At 38.0% G+C, this 18,740-nt stretch overlaps 1 protein-coding gene across 1 annotated transcript in view; it reads left to right on the top strand.

Moving 5' to 3' along the window:
• The window catches only part of DNAH6 (dynein axonemal heavy chain 6), a 261,664-nt gene that overhangs the window by 110,353 nt on the left and 132,571 nt on the right, over positions 1-18,740 (top strand). The window contains exons 32-39 of the mRNA XM_037039592.1: positions 360-508; positions 2,085-2,192; positions 4,647-5,202; positions 5,916-6,038; positions 11,976-12,158; positions 12,714-12,857; positions 16,347-16,568; positions 17,333-17,480. Of these exons, the coding sequence (XP_036895487.1) occupies positions 360-508; positions 2,085-2,192; positions 4,647-5,202; positions 5,916-6,038; positions 11,976-12,158; positions 12,714-12,857; positions 16,347-16,568; positions 17,333-17,480 (1,633 nt within the window). The remainder of the gene's footprint in view (positions 1-359; positions 509-2,084; positions 2,193-4,646; positions 5,203-5,915; positions 6,039-11,975; positions 12,159-12,713; positions 12,858-16,346; positions 16,569-17,332; positions 17,481-18,740) is intronic.

Here is an 18,740-nt window from a genome sequence, read left to right as displayed (position 1 = left end):
GCCCTGCCATCAACGACGCCATCAAGTGAGCAGCTCAAGTCTTGCTTTTGTACTCGGGCCTTATAACACCATCCAGCCTCCAAGATGTGAACATTTTCAAGCAGTGGCCTCTCTATGTTTTGAATCAGATGTCACTACAGAAAGAAAGCAGAACCCATGCTCAGGCCTTCCAAATAATATCCGGCCCTCCAACTCCTTGTGGCACAGAAATCCCTTTCCCCTTCAGTCTTCACATTTCTCTGTTAAATGATATAACAACTTGGAGAGCTCTAATGCCTAAAGTAGATTTTGAATACATTGGTATTATGCTAATACATTTTTTCAATATACTAATAAGCATTGAATTATACTTTTTCTAGGTAATTCTCTACTCCGAAGGATTTGAGTCTAGTAAAACACTGGCAAGGAAAATGACTCAGATGTACAAGCTCTGCAGCGAGCAGCTCTCCCAGCAAGATCACTATGACTTCGGCATGAGAGCTGTGAAGTCTGTGCTGGTCATGGCCGGGTAAGAAACCGAGATGGCCCTGGCTGGTGTAGCTCAGTGGATTGAGCGCGGGCCTGTGAACCACACAATTGTGGTTCGATTCCCAGCCAGGGCACATTCCCGGGTTGCAGGCCAGTTCCAACCATACAATTGCCACAAGAGGCAACCATACATTGATATTTCTCTCCTTCTCTCCTTCCCTTCCTCTCTAAAGATAAATAAATAAAATCTTTAAAAAAAAAGAAAAGAAACCGAGATGGTCAACAGTGAAATTTCAAAACATGGAATCAAATGTGTTACGTGGGTAATTCACAAACCACTCTCAAAGTCATAAGCTAGGTGATTATTAACTGTTAGCTGTAGCTATTGTCAGCATTCCTATCTTGCCATCCCATTCCACAGTGAAAGGGGGCATCTCTCTTCATTCTACTGTGTGTCAGTTCTCTGCTGTGAGGCCCAACCTAGTTGCCCCCCACCCTGACTCTAGACCAGGCTTTGGCTAACCTTCATTTCCCTTGAACTTATCACAAACATTGGGTTTTGGTGAACAGAAGTCTTTACCAACATAAGATCAATGAAATACAGACTTAAAAGACATATAGTTTGCTGTGCATATCTGACAATTAAGTCAAGCATGTCACCTGACAAAGCCTGAAGCATTTGGAAACCAGTTTCATCATCGTCTTCAGTCCAGGCCTTTATCCAAGTGTCTTCACTGTATCCAAGGCCTTTACCTCTGTCCTTTACCTTCAGTCCAGGCCTTTACCTTTACGTTTAACTCCTGCCTCTGGAATCCTGGGCATGTCCACAATCTCTGAGGGAATGCACCTTTTCTTCAGTCTTCCTCACAGGCCATGACTTGCTGGTCTGGGCTCTGCACACTGAGGGCCCCTTCAGGCTGGTTTCCCTATCCCTGGGTTTTGCACAAATATCTCTGCCCTACTATAGACTATCTCCTTTTTTTAACCTCCAGATACAGTATTTCTTCTCTTCACAGGATTACCACATTCGGAGAAGGAATATGGAGTTCAGATCCACTTGCACTTAAAGAACACTCCCACAGCCCAGTGGGTGGGGCAGACAAATGAGCAATCATCCAGGGTACTGGATGATAGGTACTCATCCTATCTATGAGTAGTGAGGGTGACCAAAGGGCTGTGCCCAAGGTTTGCCCTGAGAGATGGAGGGACTTTCTGGAGGAGCAAGAGATTGGGTTGGGTTCTGAAGGGGAAATAAGAGCCAGCAAAGGAGAAAGGCAGGGCGTTCTGGGTTGAGATAAAAGAAAGTCACAGGGATGCACATCAGCATGATGGCTTCAGGGGTGCCTGTAAATTCAGAGAGGATTGATGCGGGAGGTTGAAAAAATGTCCCTGTCATTCTCCTTAAAGCTATGTAGGCAATACCTGACTTCTGCGCATGCTCTGATGGAGACAGCCGCTCAGGATGAAGGGAGCAGGATCCTCCTCTCCCAGCAGGAACTGCCGTGGGCTCCGCCCACACAGCTTTCTGCACGTGGAATCCCTGATCCATGGGTTTGGAAAATCACATTCAATAATATGTTCTCACAATGTTATCTGAATTAATCTTTTAAATTTAGGTCTTTAAAAAGAGAGAACCCAGACCTAAATGAAGATGTGGTGTTGATAAGAGCTTTACGGGACTCCAACCTGCCCAAATTCCTAACAGATGATGCTCTTCTGTTCAGGTAAGTTCCCAGCTGTTCCAGAATGAAGCACAGCTACCGTGCAGAGGTAAAGGATAGTCTTATCTGCACATATGTCTGCCTCCAACAAGACAATGACTTTCTCATCTTTAGAGTTACTTACTGCATTTTAAAATACACAAGTTTAAAATAAAGGCACTAAAATTTTCACATCCATCCAGTTATTTGGGTTTTTTTCCTCAAAATATTGATCATCAGGCTGAGTGCTATACAAATTAGCATTTAGTTATAAAGTTCCTGATCTAAGAAATTTCCCACCCACCAAAAAACAGATTTGGGCTTAACATAAATGTGATTGCTTTTATCAGTTTATTTCTACTTTTATTATTTATTTTTATGTTTATCTAAGACATATACACGCAGTAGTTTTAAAAATAGAAGTGTCATAAATTAGTCTCATGAAAAACAACAGTTCCCTGCCCTTCACCAGCTTTCTAAAGGCAAATCATTTTCCTTGGTTTGTTCGTTCGTTCATTCATTCATTCATTCATTCACTTTACTATTTCCCTCCATTTTCTAGTACCATGTCCCGTCCATTTTTTTTTCAGTTTTAGATATCGTCTATTAAATTATTAACAGGGAAATGAAGCTCTTCTCCTTCATGACCCACTCTCTCTGTGTATTGCAATATAATGAGCTTAATGTCTAGGATTTCAATAACTTATCTTAGCTACATAAATGTTATCCATGGCTGAGCAATATTTCCCGGGTTATTAAGCTATCTAGCTTCTTATTTTCCCTACATTTATTATTTTAGTTCTCATTTTTTAATGCTTTACCCACTTTCCTATAAATCTAACATTAATTTGTCTCCAAGTTTCCCAGAGTGTAAGCCTCCTAAAAACAAACAAACAAACAAAAAACTTCAATTAAACAAAATGTTCTATTGAATTTTTCTCTCTGGAGCTCTATGCTCGGCTCTGCTTTGGTTATCTATGAGCCCTGGTACTCATCTGCCATCAGGGATTTCCATTTACAACTCAGCTGGGGATTCCCTTTGCCTTTGTCTTCCATCATGCCTGTGTCCCCAGAATATGCATTTACTCCCTTTGGGTAGGACACACTGATGAAAATTCCCATACAGTTATCTTTGCACACTATGATATTTGTATAATTGAGATTCCAGGAAGTAAATTTGCTAGGCCATAGGGTAATGGGCATTTTTAATTTAAATATCCTATCAAGATGTCCTCCACAGACATTTTATATTTATAGAAGTGGTTTTGTAAAATTACCCATTTCCCTTTGAATGTTTTAAAGAGGAAACAAAAGTCTTTAATGCACACATTTCTTAATTATTAGTGTCATTTCTTGTCATCATTAGTCATGTATATTTATTATTCTAAGAGCATTTTTTTTATTTTGCTCTTTTACTTATTGATTTGTAGGAACTCATAAACTCTGTCTGGTGTAAAAGTTGGAAATATTTCTCCATCATTCATTCTTTAAGTTTGTATATAAAATCTTTTATCTCACAGAAGTTTGGGGGTCTTTTACTTGTTTTTAGTTTTTCACTTTGTTGACATCTTTCTACAGTTGTAGATTTCTTGTTTTTCTTAGAAGGATCTTTTTACCACACGATGCCAAATTCAACTCTTACATTTTCATCCAGTGCCTTTGTTGTCATTTTATGTGAAGCTCTTTACTGTATCTCAAATGCATTTGCATGTCTCATGTGAAGTAGGGATTTAGTTTATTTTTTACCCATAGGAATGCTTCATATTAACCGTTTCTCACAGAAAGTTGATTTTTCCTTTACTCACATTTTTACCTCCTACTAGTTTTTTATTTTTATTTTCATCTTAGTTTTCTGCATATCTACATATAGTAATAAACACATATAAATGCATCTGGGAAAAGTTGAGTTAAAAATATGATATTATCACTGGCTTCTGTGGCTCAGTGGATTGAGTGCCTTACCTGACCTGTGAGTGAATCAAAGGGTTGCTTTCGATTCCCAGTCTTATGATACATGCCTGGGTTGAAAGCCGGGTCTCGACTGGGGGCGCATGAGAGGCAACCACACATTGATATTTCTCTTCCTATCTTTCTCCCTCCTTTCCCCTCTCTAAAAATCAGTAAATAAAATATTCAAAATGCACATGTAATATTAAAAATAAACCAATTGATTCATCACCTTGGCACTATGCTATGTACTGTGGACAATACAAAAACACATGAGATATGTTTCTCACCTCAGAAAGCTTCTAGTATACTTAAGAACACTGGTCTACAGTTATGAAACAAATAAAATCAAACACAATAATAGGGAAATGATGGATTCTGGTATAACAAGTAGGATATACTAGTACTGTGCATGTTTAGAAAAAAACCAATGAGAAAAAGTTATTTTAATGTTTAATCAATTATTTATAAAAATATGAATAAAACTCAGTGACCAGTGGCTCTTAATTGATTTTATTTTTATTATTTCAGTGGAATCATATCTGACCTTTTTCCTGGAGTTCAAATTCCAGAACATGATTATGGTATATTGCAGTCAACAATTATAGATGTCATGAAGAGACAGAATCTTCAGCCAGAGACATGTATGGTTAAAAAAGTGATACAATTCTATGAGACTATGCTAGTAAGGCATGGTGTCATGTTAGTTGGGCCAACTGGAGGTGGCAAGACCACAGTCTACCGAATACTAGCAGAAACCTTAGGGAATTTGCAAAAACTTGGTGTAGACCATCCCTTTTACCAACCAGTTAAAACATACATTCTTAATCCTAAATCCATTACAATGGGTGAATTATATGGTGAAGTAAATAACATAACCTTGGAGTGGAAAGATGGTTTGATGGCATTAAGTGTCCGAGCAGCTGCGAGCGATCCTTCAGAAGACCATAAGTGGATCATCAGTGATGGGCCAGTGGATGCTCTTTGGATTGAGAATATGAACACAGTGTTGGATGATAACAAGATGCTTTGCCTGGCTAACAGTGAGAGGATTAAACTCACACCTCAAATCCACATGCTTTTTGAGGTAAATATTTATGTCGCACTATGGAGCAAAGAAATCATTTGTTAGATTGGCATACCACCATAATTATTTTTTCTCACACTGATGTATTATTACTACCTGAAAGGCATACCATGGTATTTTGTTTATGTACTAAATACTTAATAAATTGCCTGTTTGTACTGTATTGTCCATCCTGACAACCACAGTCCTCAAACATTCCTGTCTCTCTATAAACAAAAAATACAATAAATTCTGGCTCCCCCAGAACTAATTTATTTTCCTTTGGAGTATTGAGTATATATAAATGAATTCACATAATTTTAAATGTTTTCTAAGTTAAAAAAATTATTATACTTAAAGTAAGTAAATTAACCCAGTGTAGTAGGCATATCTGGTGGAGGGATTGAAAGAGTAATGTGGACCAAATACACTGACAAAATTCTATGGAAGATAATATCTTTATTGTATTCATTCATCAAGCATTGATTGAATGCCTGCTGTATGCTGAGTATTAGATTAGGTGTTGGTACAAGAATAAAACAGGAAAGAAGAGAAAAGAGAAGGAAAAAGAAATACCTAATCCCTCCCATTAGAGGCTGGCAGTATCCTACTAATGGGTTTTTTTTTAAACTCATGCTTCACGTAACTTTTCGTCTCCATTTCTGATTACTTGTAGTTCTCCCACTGTCTTCCTTATTACTGCTCCTTCAGTGTTCAACTTTCTTCAATCACAGGTGCAGGACCTGAAGGTTGCCTCTCCTGCAACTGTCAGTCGCTGTGGAATGGTGTTTGTGGATCCCGAGGAACTGAAGTGGATGCCTTATGTTAAAACCTGGATGAATGGTATTTCTAAAAATGTAAGTGTAACCAGATGCTCCCCAATGTCTCAATTTGTCAGGACTCACACTTCCCTTGAGTACTCACATTGCAATAAGATTAGGCTTCACTGTTCTTGGTGGAGGGAATTCTCCAGAAATGTTTATGTGCCCCCCAAATCTGTCCTGGTTACTTATTACCTCAGCCTGCTAGTCTGCGCATTCACTCTGGTTCCTGCCTATTCTGCCTGGTTTCTCCCCAGACTGGTTCCTCTCAAGGACAACCACAAACCACTTCCTTGACTCTTCAAAACACACCTAGAACTGGGTGGGGCATTTTAAACGACTACAGAAGGCTTGGGATGGTGAGAGAGATCACAGTGAAAAAAAAAGACATTTCATCCATAACTGTCACAATTTTTAGACTTTACAAACCCTTCACACCTCTGACAGCCAGAAAGAAGAGAAAAACAGTTTACCTCCCACTCAGTTGTAGGTTCATGACCCCAGACACATTCTAACCTCAGAAGCACCATTCTACCTCTAGTGAGGGAAAGCCATTACATTATTACTCACGACAGCTCAGTTCCATATTAACTTCTCTACCCTCTCCATTCTAAAATAGGATTTCTCTTTACCTTAGTTTAACAAGCCATCTTTTGAAGTATTTTGCCCCATCCCAGCCCCCTCTCCAAAAAGCCTTCTTCTTTTCGTCTCTCCTTGTCTAAAAATGAATCAGAAAACTATCATTTTCCTTATTCTTAGACATCAACATTTTAACAATATTGTGGTCTAGTCTCAGAGTACCTTATTAAAGAAAGTACAGAATTGAGAATTTATCATGGCTACTACCATAAGATTTTAAACCTCCCAAATTCATTCTTTAGAATTGTATAGACTTATTAGTTAGAACAGTTTTAGGTGTATGGGAAATTTTAACAAAATACAGAGGATTCTCATATTCTCCCTCTCTTTCAAAGAGAGTTGCACCTGTTATTAACATCTTGCATTGCTGTGGTACATTTGTTAAAATTGATCAATCAATATCATCAGTACATCATTGATATTGATACATTATTGGTGTGTCAATGTTAATACATTGTTAATATGTTATCAATAATGATGCATTGATACTTTAACTCAAGTCTATAGTTTGCATTAAGGTTTACTCTTTGTGTTGTATAATTCTGTGGGTTTTACAAATATGTAGTGTCATGTGTTAACCACTATAGTTATCAGATGGAGTAGCATCACTGCCTATATAATCTGTGCTCCACTTCTTCACCTATTCACTCTCCTTCAACTCCCCAAAACTATTTATCTCTTGCTATTTCCATAGTTTTGCCTTTTCCAGAATATCATGTAGTTGGAATCATATAGTATGTAGTTTTTTCAGTTAGTAATATGTATTTAACTTTCTTCCATGTCTTTCTGTGGCTTGATAGCTCATTTCTTTTTATCATGGAATAATATTATGTTGTATAGATTTACCAAGTTTATTCATTCACCTCCTGAAGGACATCTTGATTGTGTCCAAGTTTTGGTGATTATGAATGACTATAGTTTACAACCCTGTAGACATACGGAAAAGTATTAGGAGAGTAGATCCTAAGAGTTGTCTTATTTCTTACTGTATCTACATGAAATGATAGATGTTAACTAATCCTATCATGGTCATCATTTCGTGGTACAGTTGGCCCTTTAACAACACAAGGTTTGAACTGTGCAAGTCCACTTATACATTGTAAATGGATTTTTTTCTCAATAAATGCAGGTCAACCCTTTGTATCCATGGGTTTTGCATTTGGGAAATTCAACCAAATGTAGATCAGTAACATTATTTTCCCATTCCCAACTGTAGATTCCCAACCACCAGTTGAAAATACTGCTTTTGACACACAGTTGGTTGAATTCATGGATGCAAAGGGTCAACTCTATAGTCAAAAGCAATATGTGAATCTTCAGCTGTGTGGGCATTGGCACCCCAAACCCCATGTTGTTCAAGGCTCAACTGTATATATGAATCAAAGCCATCATGCTGTATACCTTAAATGAATACAGTGATGTATGCCAATTATTTTTCAATAAACTGGAAACAGATTAAAATCAGAAAAAGTTCCTATAAACATCTATATTCAGGCTTTTCTGTGGACTTTTTTTCAACTCATTGAGTAAATAGTAGAAGTGTGATTTCTAAATCATACGGTAAAACTATATTTAGCTTTGTAAGAAACTGCCAGGCTGTCTTCCAATTTTGTTTTCCCACCAACAAATGAATGATCATTCTTGTTGCTCCACATCCTCATGAGTGTGTGGGGGTATCGGTGTTTTAGTAGGTGTTAAATAGGTGGGCAACCATATCTCAGTATTTTAATGTGCAATTTTCTAATATATGATGTTGAGCATCTTTTCAAATGCTTATTTGTCATTTATATATCTTCCTTGGTGAGGCATCTGTTCAAATCTTTTGCCCATTTCTTTTTTTTCAAGTACATTTTATTGATTATGCTATTATACTTGCCCCAATTTTTTTCTCCTTTATCTCCCTCTGCCCCATGCCCCCGACTTCCAGCATCCCCTGCTCTAGTTCATGTCCATGGGTCATACATATAAGTTCTTTGGCTTCTACATTTCTTATACTATTCTTAACCTCCCCCTGTCTATTTTGTACCTACCATTTATGCTTCTTATTCCCCGTACCTCTTCCCCCATTCTCTGCCCTTCCCCTCCCTTCTGATATCCCTCCGTGTGACCTCCATTTCTGTGATTCTGTTCCTATTCTAGTTGTTTGCTTAGTTTTTTATTTTTGTTTATATTTAGGTTCAGTTGTTGATAGTTGTGAGTTTGTTGTCATTTACTGTTCATATTTTGGATTATCTTCTTTTTCTTAGATAAGTCCCTTTAACATTTCATATGGTAAGTGCTTGGTGATAATGAACTCCTTTAACTTAACCTTATCTGAGAAGCATCTTATCTGCCCTTCCATTCTAAATGATAGCTTTGCTGGATAGAGTGATCTTGGATTTAGATCCTTTCCTTCACAACTTTAAATACTTCTTTCCAGCCCCTTATTGCAAGGTTTCTTTTGAGAAATCAGCTGATAGTCTTATGGGAACTCCTTAGTACATCAATGTCTCCTTTTGTCTTTCTGCTTTTAAGATGCTCTCCTTATCTTTCACTTTGGCTAATGTAATTATAATGTATCTTGGTGTGTTTCTCCTTGGATTCAACTTCTTTGGGACTCTCTGAGCTGCCTGGGCTCACATGTCTAGTTCCTTCACCAGACTGGGGAAGTTCTCTTTCATTAGTTTTACAAGTAAGTTTTCAAGTTCTTGCTCTTTCTTTTCTTCTTCTGGTACCCCTATGATTCAGATGTTAGAATGTTTATTGTTGTCCCAAATGTTCCTAAGCCTCTCCTCATTTATTTTAATTCTTGTTCTTCATTTGGTTCTGGTCAAATGTTTATATCTTCCTTTTGTTCCAAATTGTTGATTTGAGTCCTAGTTTCCTTCCCTTCACTGTTGGTTCCATGTGTATTTTTCTTTATTTCACTTTGTATAGCCTTCACTTCTTCCTTTATTTTGTAACCATACTCAACCATTTCTGTGAGCATCCTGATTACCAGTATTTTTTAACTCTGCAGCTCATAGGTTGGCTATCTCTTTGTCACTTACTTGTTTTTCTGGAGTTTGGATCTGTTCTTTCATTTGGGCCATATTTCTTTGTCTTGGCATACCCATTATGTTGTAAGGGGTGGAGCTTTAAGTATTCTCCAAGGTGGGACAATCCACTTCTCAGCATAGTGGTGCTGTATGTGGGGAAGGGTCAGAGAGGGAACAATGCTGTTTCCTTGGGTCTTGCTGCACTTTCAGCCACTTCCCTTGCTACCCATGAGTGGATTGTGTCCTTTAGGGTGCTGATTCCCAGGTGGGTGGGCTTGTATGTGTTCGAGGATCCCATGGACCTCTCCAACAAACTCTCCTGTGATGCTTGGAGTTTCTCCCACCACCACAACCCCACACGTTTTTACAGTCAGGTTTTGAGGCTTTATTTCCCCACACTGGAACCATGTGTTTCATGGTTTGTCTTTCTCCTCAGTTGTTTGTCCCAGTTTATCCATGTGCAAATGTGGGGTATCCCCATCCATCATCCACTGCCTTGCCACACATCCTCTCTGCTCCAGCTTCCCCTCTCCACCCCTTCTAACAGTCTGGACAAATGTTTCTTATTTAATTCCTTGGTTGTTGGACTTCCATACAGTTTGATTTTCTGGCAGTTCTCATTCTTTGTTTTTAAACTGGTTGTTATCCTTCTTTTAGATGTGGGAAGGTAGCAAAGTCTATCTACCTACACCTCCATCTTGGCCAGACCTTTTGCCCATTTCTTATTGGGTGATTGTTTTCTATTGCTAAGTTTGAAGAATTTTTTTAAAATTTTGGATATAAGTCCTTTTTCAGATAAGTGTTTTGCAAAGATTTTTCTTCCAGTTTTGCTTGTCTTTTCATTCTTAACAATCAACATCTTTCACAGAGCACAAATTTTTAGTTCTATTGAAGTCCAGCTTGTCAATTTTTCTTTCATGGACTGTGTTTTTGGTATAGTATCTAAAAACTCATTTCTAAACCTAAGGTCACCTAAATTTTCCATTCTGTTATCTTCTATAAATTTTATAGTTTTGCTATATAGTTTTACATTTAGGTCTATGATCTACTTTCATTTTTGTGAAAAGTGTAATATCATTGTCTAGATTCAGGTTTTTTGCAAGTGGATGTCCAGTTTTTCTAGCACCATTTATTGAAAACTCTATTCTTTCTCTTTTTACTGCCTTTATTCCTTTGTCAAAAATTAACTGACGTATTTGTATGGGTCTATTTCTGGGGTCTCTAGTCTGTTCTGTTGACCTTTTTGTCTATTATTTTGCCAGTGTGGACTGTGTTGATTCCTGCAGTAAGTCTTTAAGTTGAGTAGTGTCAATTCTCCAGTTTTCTTCTTTAATATGATGTTCACTATTTTGGTCCTTTTGCCTCTCCATATAAACTTTGGAATCAGTTTAATATCCACAAAGTAATTGGCTGGGCTTTTGATATAGATTGCACTGAATCTATCTAAATCAAGTTAGAACAAACTGACATCTTAACAACAGGACTTCTTATACATGCACATGGGATAGCTCTCCATTTATTTAGATCTTCTTTGGTTTCTTTTATCAGGGTCTTACAGTTTTTTCTCATCTAGATCTTGTATGTATTTTGTTAGAGTTATCCTATTTTATTTTTGGAGGTAATATAAATTATGTTTTGTTTTTCATTTAAAATTACTCACTGCTGGTGTATAAGAAAGCAATTGATTTTCATATGTTAACCTTGTATACTGCCAACTCACTAAACCTGCTTATTAGTTGCAGGATTGTTTGGTCAGTTCTTTGGGATTGACATAGACAATCACATCATTTGTGAACAAAGGCAACTTTATTTCTTCCTTCCCAGTCTGAACACCATTTATATCCTTTTATGGTCCTACTGCAGTAGCTCAGACTTGCAGTACAATGTTGAATAGGAATGTGAGGGAATGCATTCTTCTTACAATCCTTGGAAGTTATTTCTACTACCTTACATAGATATTTTTAATGTCTCCTTTTATCGTTCTTCTTTTTCATTGGTTCTAATTGTTAGAGATATCAATATAGCAGACTAGATGAAATACACATTGACAGTTCAACAAATGATTACAGAATAAACACCTGTGTACCCATTACCAGATCAAGATGTAAGACATCATCCACCACCCAAAATCTTCCCATGTGTCCCAAGTCATAGGAGGTTTTTTTAAATGTTATTTATTTTTGTCTTATTATATGTATACCCTTTAGTCTAAAAATCACAACATATATTGCAATATAAAAATGTGAACCAACCCATTTCTAAACTTAATTACACATTTCATCTGGTCTCACTAAAATGTTATTTGTTTTATTTTCAGCTGAATGAGGAAACCCAAGAATATATATTGAACCTTTTCCAGCGTTATATTGATGATGGTTTAAATTTTATCAACAAAAAATGTGGCCAAGCGATCCCTCAAGTAGACATTAGCAAAGTTACTACACTCTGTTGCTTATTGGAGTCTTTGATATTTGGGAAAGATGGAATTAATTTGACAATGGTATGAAGGGTTTTACTACTGCTGCAAAGCTAGAAAATGAGATTATTGTATAGCTCCTTTGAAAATAAATAGCTCCAAATTTTCTGCAATATGATTATTTAATTTTCAAGCTAATTTTTCTGGGGACTAATGACTGTGAATAGATTGACAGAATCTAAAAGTTAGAAAGAATGTTAGAGAGCCTACAGTTTACTCTTATACTCAATGTTTAAATTCTCTAACAGTCTACAACATATTTCTAATATGTGTCTGTGGGCAGCTGCTTGAATACCTTCATGCAGGCACAAACAGAGTTACATTGGTCAGTTAAAAAACAGCCTTGAAATTTTTTTTTGGACACTCCTTGCCATCCACTTTCTCACCAGAGCATTTAAATTCGTACTACTATAAAACATCACTTTGTGAACTATCCAATGAAATATAAGAAACATACACTCTGCCCTTTTAAAAATGCATGAGTCAACAGGAAAAAAAACACAGTCTTTTGACTTTGCAATTTAGGGTTATTTTTGTGTTAACCTAAAACATTAAAGTTCTTTCCCTTTGTTCTTTTAGGAGCAAGCAAAACTGAACACGGTACTATGTCAGACTTTCGTATTCTGTTATTTATGGTCTTTGGGTGGAAATCTAACTGAAAGCTACTTGGATTCTTTTGATACATTTATTAGAACACAGTTCGATGACAATCCTGATGCCAGGGTAAGAGCTCAATACAGTTAATTCTAACATATTAGCTCTAAATTCTTAACACTAAACTGCAAGGCTGAAACTTTTTTAAAAGTCTTAGTTCTACTGCGAATATAAATTCTTCACTAAAAGAGTTTCTAAAATCATTCATTCTTTTTTACTATAGATAAAATTTCTTGTATTAATTTTTTTAGGAGTCCTCTCCTAGCCATAGGAAGGAATTAAGGTATAAAACTATTAAAAAAAAATTCTCATGCTAAGAAATGAGTATTGAATTTGAGTTAGTAAACTTATTCTTCACAGTGTTATGGTTTAGCAATTCTGAAACTACTTTCTATAGATTCTAAGATTGAGCAAATAAATAAATAAATTGAGGATAATGGCAAACAGCTTTCTCACTGTTAGAGAAGGGATTTATAAATATGGAAGGAGAAAGATTTGAATGCACTTTGTTATTAGATTAGAACTGGAAATATTGGTACTCACTGATTCCATCATGTGTATTTGCACGTATACAAATTTCATAGTTCTGTGTGCTGAGGAGAACTAGAAGCCATGGCACCTCAACAACAACATGCAAACCTGGTGATTTCTAAATACTCTTCTCCACAAAAGGGGACTAAGCCTCCTTAGTGGAACAGCTAATTCCAAGACTGGGGCAGGGCAAGTGCAAAGTGAGACTAGAACATTTTCTTCTGTCAGATACTAAAGAAGTGCTCAAAGAATGATGGGACATGTCAAAAGAACACAGGAGCCAGTTTGAAGAGGCTCCCACTAGCCCAATCTGGGCAGATATGAACATCAAAATAAACAATGGTATGGGGTTACAAGGCTTTGAAAGCAATAAAAACCTGTGAGTCCATACTGATAATAAAATATACATGAAGAAATAAATACATGGAGGAGAAGGAAGAGCTCTTCCTTATAGTAGAATTCCAAGAAACGTGTAGAAGAGAAAATATGGAGTCAGAAAATCATTATATGCAACTATTACAGTAATAATTGGTTTAGTTGTCAATGTATACTAAAACTAGTGGGTGATGGTTTGATTAAAAATATACATAGTTTCAAAGTATCTCCTACAAATCACTGCTTAGTTGCAGTCCAGATAAGAGAAAATAGTATCATTGCAGTAAAATTCCTTGAAGATACCACCTAACTAAGTCATCCATTTAATGTTATCAGTATCGGGACTAACCTATGGCACCTGGTGTGACACACAGATGAGGAAATATTGCTTCTGAAGTAGTCCTTTCAAAAATGCATAACCTGAATCTGCTGGTGAGGATATACCTGGAATACCCAAACACATAAACATTCTATAAAATAAACGGCTATATTCGTCAAAAATGTCTGACATGGGAGACAAAGAAAGCTGGAGAACTTTTCCAGGGGAAAAGACCAAAGAGATATGACTAAATGCAACACATTATCCTGGATTGGATCCTAGACGTGAAAAAATAGAGCTATAACTGACATTATTAAACCTATTAGCAGCCCTGGCTGATGTGGCTTAGTTGGTTAGAGTGTCGTCCCATAAATCAAGTCACAGGTTTGATTCCTGGTCAGGACACATGCCTAGGTTTCAGGTTCTGTCCCTGGTAGGGCTGTCTTATCAATGTTTCTCTCCCTCCCTTCTCCTCTCTCTAAAAATCAATTAAATGTTTTTAATTAAAAAAAAAAGACTATTGGCAGTATTTGGAATGTAAGGTAAATAACATATCAGTACTCAGTTTCCTAATTTTGACCATTTTTCTGTGGTCATATAAAAAAATTCCTGTTCTTTAGGAAATAGACAACCAAGTATTTAAAATGTGAAATAGTATATACAACCAACTCTCACAGTATGAGAGCAAGATAATAAAGCAAATGGGGCAAAATGTGAATACTCAGTTAATCTAGATAAAGAATATATGAAATTTCTTTGTACTATTCTTTTAACTTTTATGTAAGTTTTAAGTTATATCAAAATTAAAAGTTACCAGAAAAAAAACTCCCTACATCAAGGGTCTCAGCCCTATATCCTGACCGGTATCTCAGTTGGTTGATCATTGTCCCACAAAGAGAAAGGTTTTCTGTATTCCCCAACCTTTTTGGCACCAGGAACTGGCTTTGCAGAAGACAACTTTCCCATGGACATTGGGGGGTGGAGGGTGGGGACAGGAGGGGAGACAGGAGGCAGAGCTCAAGCAGCAATGCTGGTGAAGTTTCACTCACTTGACCACTGCTCACCTCCTGCTGCGCAGCCCAGTTCCTAACAGGCCACGGATCGGTACCAGTCCACGACCCTGGGGGCTGGGGACTCCTGATATAAAGCAACAATAATCAAAGTGTAATATTAGTACCAGGGTAAGCAAGTAGCTCAGATGGATAAACTAGTGACTTACCTCAGGGGAGGAGGATGCAGGTGTGGCTGATACTGACAGGGAAAGGGAGGAAAGGAGCTTTCTGAGGTGCTGGGCATGTTCTACATTGAGATCTGGGGCTGGTTACATTGAAATTTACATATGTAAAGCTCTTTGAACTAGATTCTTAAAATCTGACAAAGGATGTTATACATCAAACGTCTTTTCAAAAAAATAGATTAAAATACGAAATAGAGTGAATTGCAGATAGTAGGGGTAAACATCATACATATTTGTACACACATACATATGTATTACTAGGTCACCTTTTCACATGGATTTCTCCCTGAGTCAGTCAAATGATTGTGAAACACCACTGCTTTACACAGCTACCAGAATGAACCTTCTGAAATGCAATCTAATCACATTATCCACCTACTTAGAATCCTTTGTGGAACTCTTGCTCCAAACTCTAACAAGTGAGGCTTTTCATAACCTGGACCCTGTATGCATTCCCTGACTCTCCTCTCACTGTGTGTAGTGCCCTCATAGTTCCCAGAATACTTCCAATGGCTTCAGCCTCCTGACCTGTTCTCTAACCTGACCCCTGACCCCTGACCCTTGCTTCCGCATCCCCATCCCATTCCTTCTTTGACCATCTGATTCTTGCTTGTCCTTCAAGTTGGAGCTATAGCATTACCGTCTCCTAGAAGCCTTCAACCACCTGGCAAGTAGAAATGGGCCATGCCTCCTCTGTGTATGTACTAAAGTCCGTTAGAACTTTTTTCTCCATGGGTATTCAGTAGTGTCCTTGTGTCCCCCATGTGAGTTTCAGGCAGAGTCCTGGTCTCATCCAGCACTTGACCCCAGCACCAAGCACAGTATGTGTCACAAGTAAACACCCGAATGTTGAATTGAATTGAAAATGCTTTACAATTCTAATATGGAATTTTAATATATTCAATATATTAGATTTTTTCATGCATTATGTTGTATGATTATGTTTAAAGAATTAAACTCTCATACTGAAACAACTACTTCCCTACAAAAAAAAATCCAAATCCATTCAGGTTTTTGACTGCTTTCATTTTTGCATGAATATTTCTATTGCCGTGTGCCAATCTTTTTGAAAAAGGTGCTTAATTCCATACTTTAGCTTCCCACTTCTGGAGACCTGTGGAGCGTTCACATGGACTTGGACACCAAACGACTGGACCCCTGGGAAAGAATCATACCCACCTTCAAGTACAACCGAAATGTTCCGTTTTTTGAAATGCTTGTGCCCACCGTCGACACAGTGCGCTTTGGGTACCTAATGGAAAAACTACTGGCGGTCAGGCATTCGGTATTATTTACTGGAACAACTGGAGTTGGCAAGGTGGGAGACCTTCCTCAGGCAAGAAGCTCTCTCCCAGAATGAGGGTGGTGGACTTAGAGTTGTAAGCCCCCAAAATAACACATTATTTCTAAAGAAAAATTCTTTTGAATTTTGATTATTTTTCTGCAAGAAGAATGTCACTATACTGACTCTATAGTGATCTTGGGAATACTAACAAAATTTGTTAGTTTCTGAATAAATTCTTGGTGCCAATACTGTGTGAACCAGAGGATCCTGGGGGGCTAATATTTGGTAGTTTGGCACTTTTATGTCGCATCCCTGGTAGGCACTGGCCAAAGCAGTTTGTGTCCGTAAAAGGCCTGCCCCCTGCCCATTTCCTTCTGCCTAACATAGCAATAGTGTCTAGATAGAGTACAGAGGAGAATGCTGATTGGTTTTAAGGTCCTGTTGGTATTAAGGGGTGTCCACATAAATGGAGATTCAAAGCTTCCTTTCTAAATTCATTTTACAAAAAGTTTGGGTCCTTTGGATGATTTTTGCTTTTAAATTGACTTGGATAGTAACCAAGGTTGGCTTCAAGCTAAAATAAAAACTTTTTGCTGGGATAGCTGATTAGAATAGTTCTTTGGCTCCAATATAATTGAGTGGAATCTCCAAGAAGAAAAAGACAGACATTTAAATCTGACTTTAACCCCTCTCCTTTTATCTTATTTCTTATTCATTGTACCAAGTTATGACTGATGAGGACTATTGAAAGATATTATATTGAATGTGAAATCATTAACATTTGTTTAAATTTAAAGTCTGTTATTGCAAAAGGACTTCTAAGTAAAATTCAAGAATCAGCTGGCTATGTTCCTGTTTATCTAAATTTTTCTGCTCAAACTTCATCTGCAAGAACACAAGAAATCATTGAGTCAAAACTGGAAAAGAAAAGAAAAAATATTCTAGGTAAGAACTATTTTCATCTGCCTCACACAAATTAATTCACAAAAAAATAGTGTATGTAACAAAATTACAGTTGGATATTTTCTTCACCTAATTTAATTGTAAAGGTGATTTCATTACCAGCACTCTTTCCTGTGCTATACATCTAGATATCTTCCTGTTAGCAAGCAAATACTTTACTTCTACCATCATCTTCAACTCAGCGTTTCTTAGGTCAGCATTTTCAGCCAGGCTTAGTGATGTCTCCCTCGCCCCTCCTTATTAACTGCTTAGGTAAATAGCATCACTTTCTGGTCACTTCCTATTATTTTGAGGCTGGCTCAATGCAAAGCTTCAATCCCAAACCCATCTGAAAGCTCTTCCTCTCTTGTGTCACAAGCCAGGCTTATGGCTGCAGCTGCTGGAGGTGGGGAGGGGCATGGCTGCTCACTCACCTGGCCTGCCCCTGACCCAGGAGGCTCTAGTGTGTTGGGATGGAAGGAGGAGAGGGAAGGACAAGTGTCCTCTCCCTGCCAGGTGTTTAGTGGGCCTCTGGGTGGATCGTCCCTGCTTCTCTGGCTGGCGCTTAAATGACTGTCCACGCTGTCTGTGTGGTGGGCTTCCAGTAGCTGGCTCTCTGAGGGACTTCTGAAAGACCTCCCCATTGGAAGATTCCCTAATGCTGGGAATCAGGGTCTCAGCTCCCTTGATCCCACCCTCCAGCAGTACATCCTGCAGCCTTCTCCTTCTGGGGCCCACTCTCCCACTCAAGCCCTCCTGGGTGGAGTACTAGCCAGGGCTCAACTCAACTAACTGCCTTCCACGTTGTCCGTCATCTAATAGGCCCTGCTATGCTAAGCTGTGGGGATACCTGCTGCTTCACTGAAACCTCTCTGTCCCATTCTTCCTGCTAGCTGGGCACAGAGCAATGGATGCCAGCCTTTCTCAGAACCTCTCCATACCTTCTGTCCTGCTTCTTGGTTTTCAGAGACTGGAGAATGGTGTGGGACATGGGGTTTGGCTCAGTTACCTTGGAATTGTCAAGCATTTGATGACAGTGTGGGTTGAGTCATCTCTGCTCACTGTTCTCCTGTTTCTGTTATTACTCTGTTTTTTCCCCTGAAAAGTGTGTATACTGATTCCCTTTAAGGAAGATATGGCATGGTCCAGCTCCACTGTACTGGATTTCACGTTGATGTAATAAAGATGTTTTTGAATATCTAGCCCTATATTTCCCGTAGACTGTGGTGAGATAGCATTTATATAAAGAAGATTTTGGAGATC

The sequence above is a fragment of the Sturnira hondurensis genome, unplaced genomic scaffold (assembly GCF_014824575.4).
Source record: "Sturnira hondurensis isolate 20B ecotype Veracruz unplaced genomic scaffold, ASM1482457v3 Scaffold0002039, whole genome shotgun sequence".
NCBI classification, from domain to species: domain Eukaryota; kingdom Metazoa; phylum Chordata; class Mammalia; order Chiroptera; family Phyllostomidae; genus Sturnira; species Sturnira hondurensis.
This window is presented reverse-complemented; position numbering and strand designations above follow the sequence as displayed.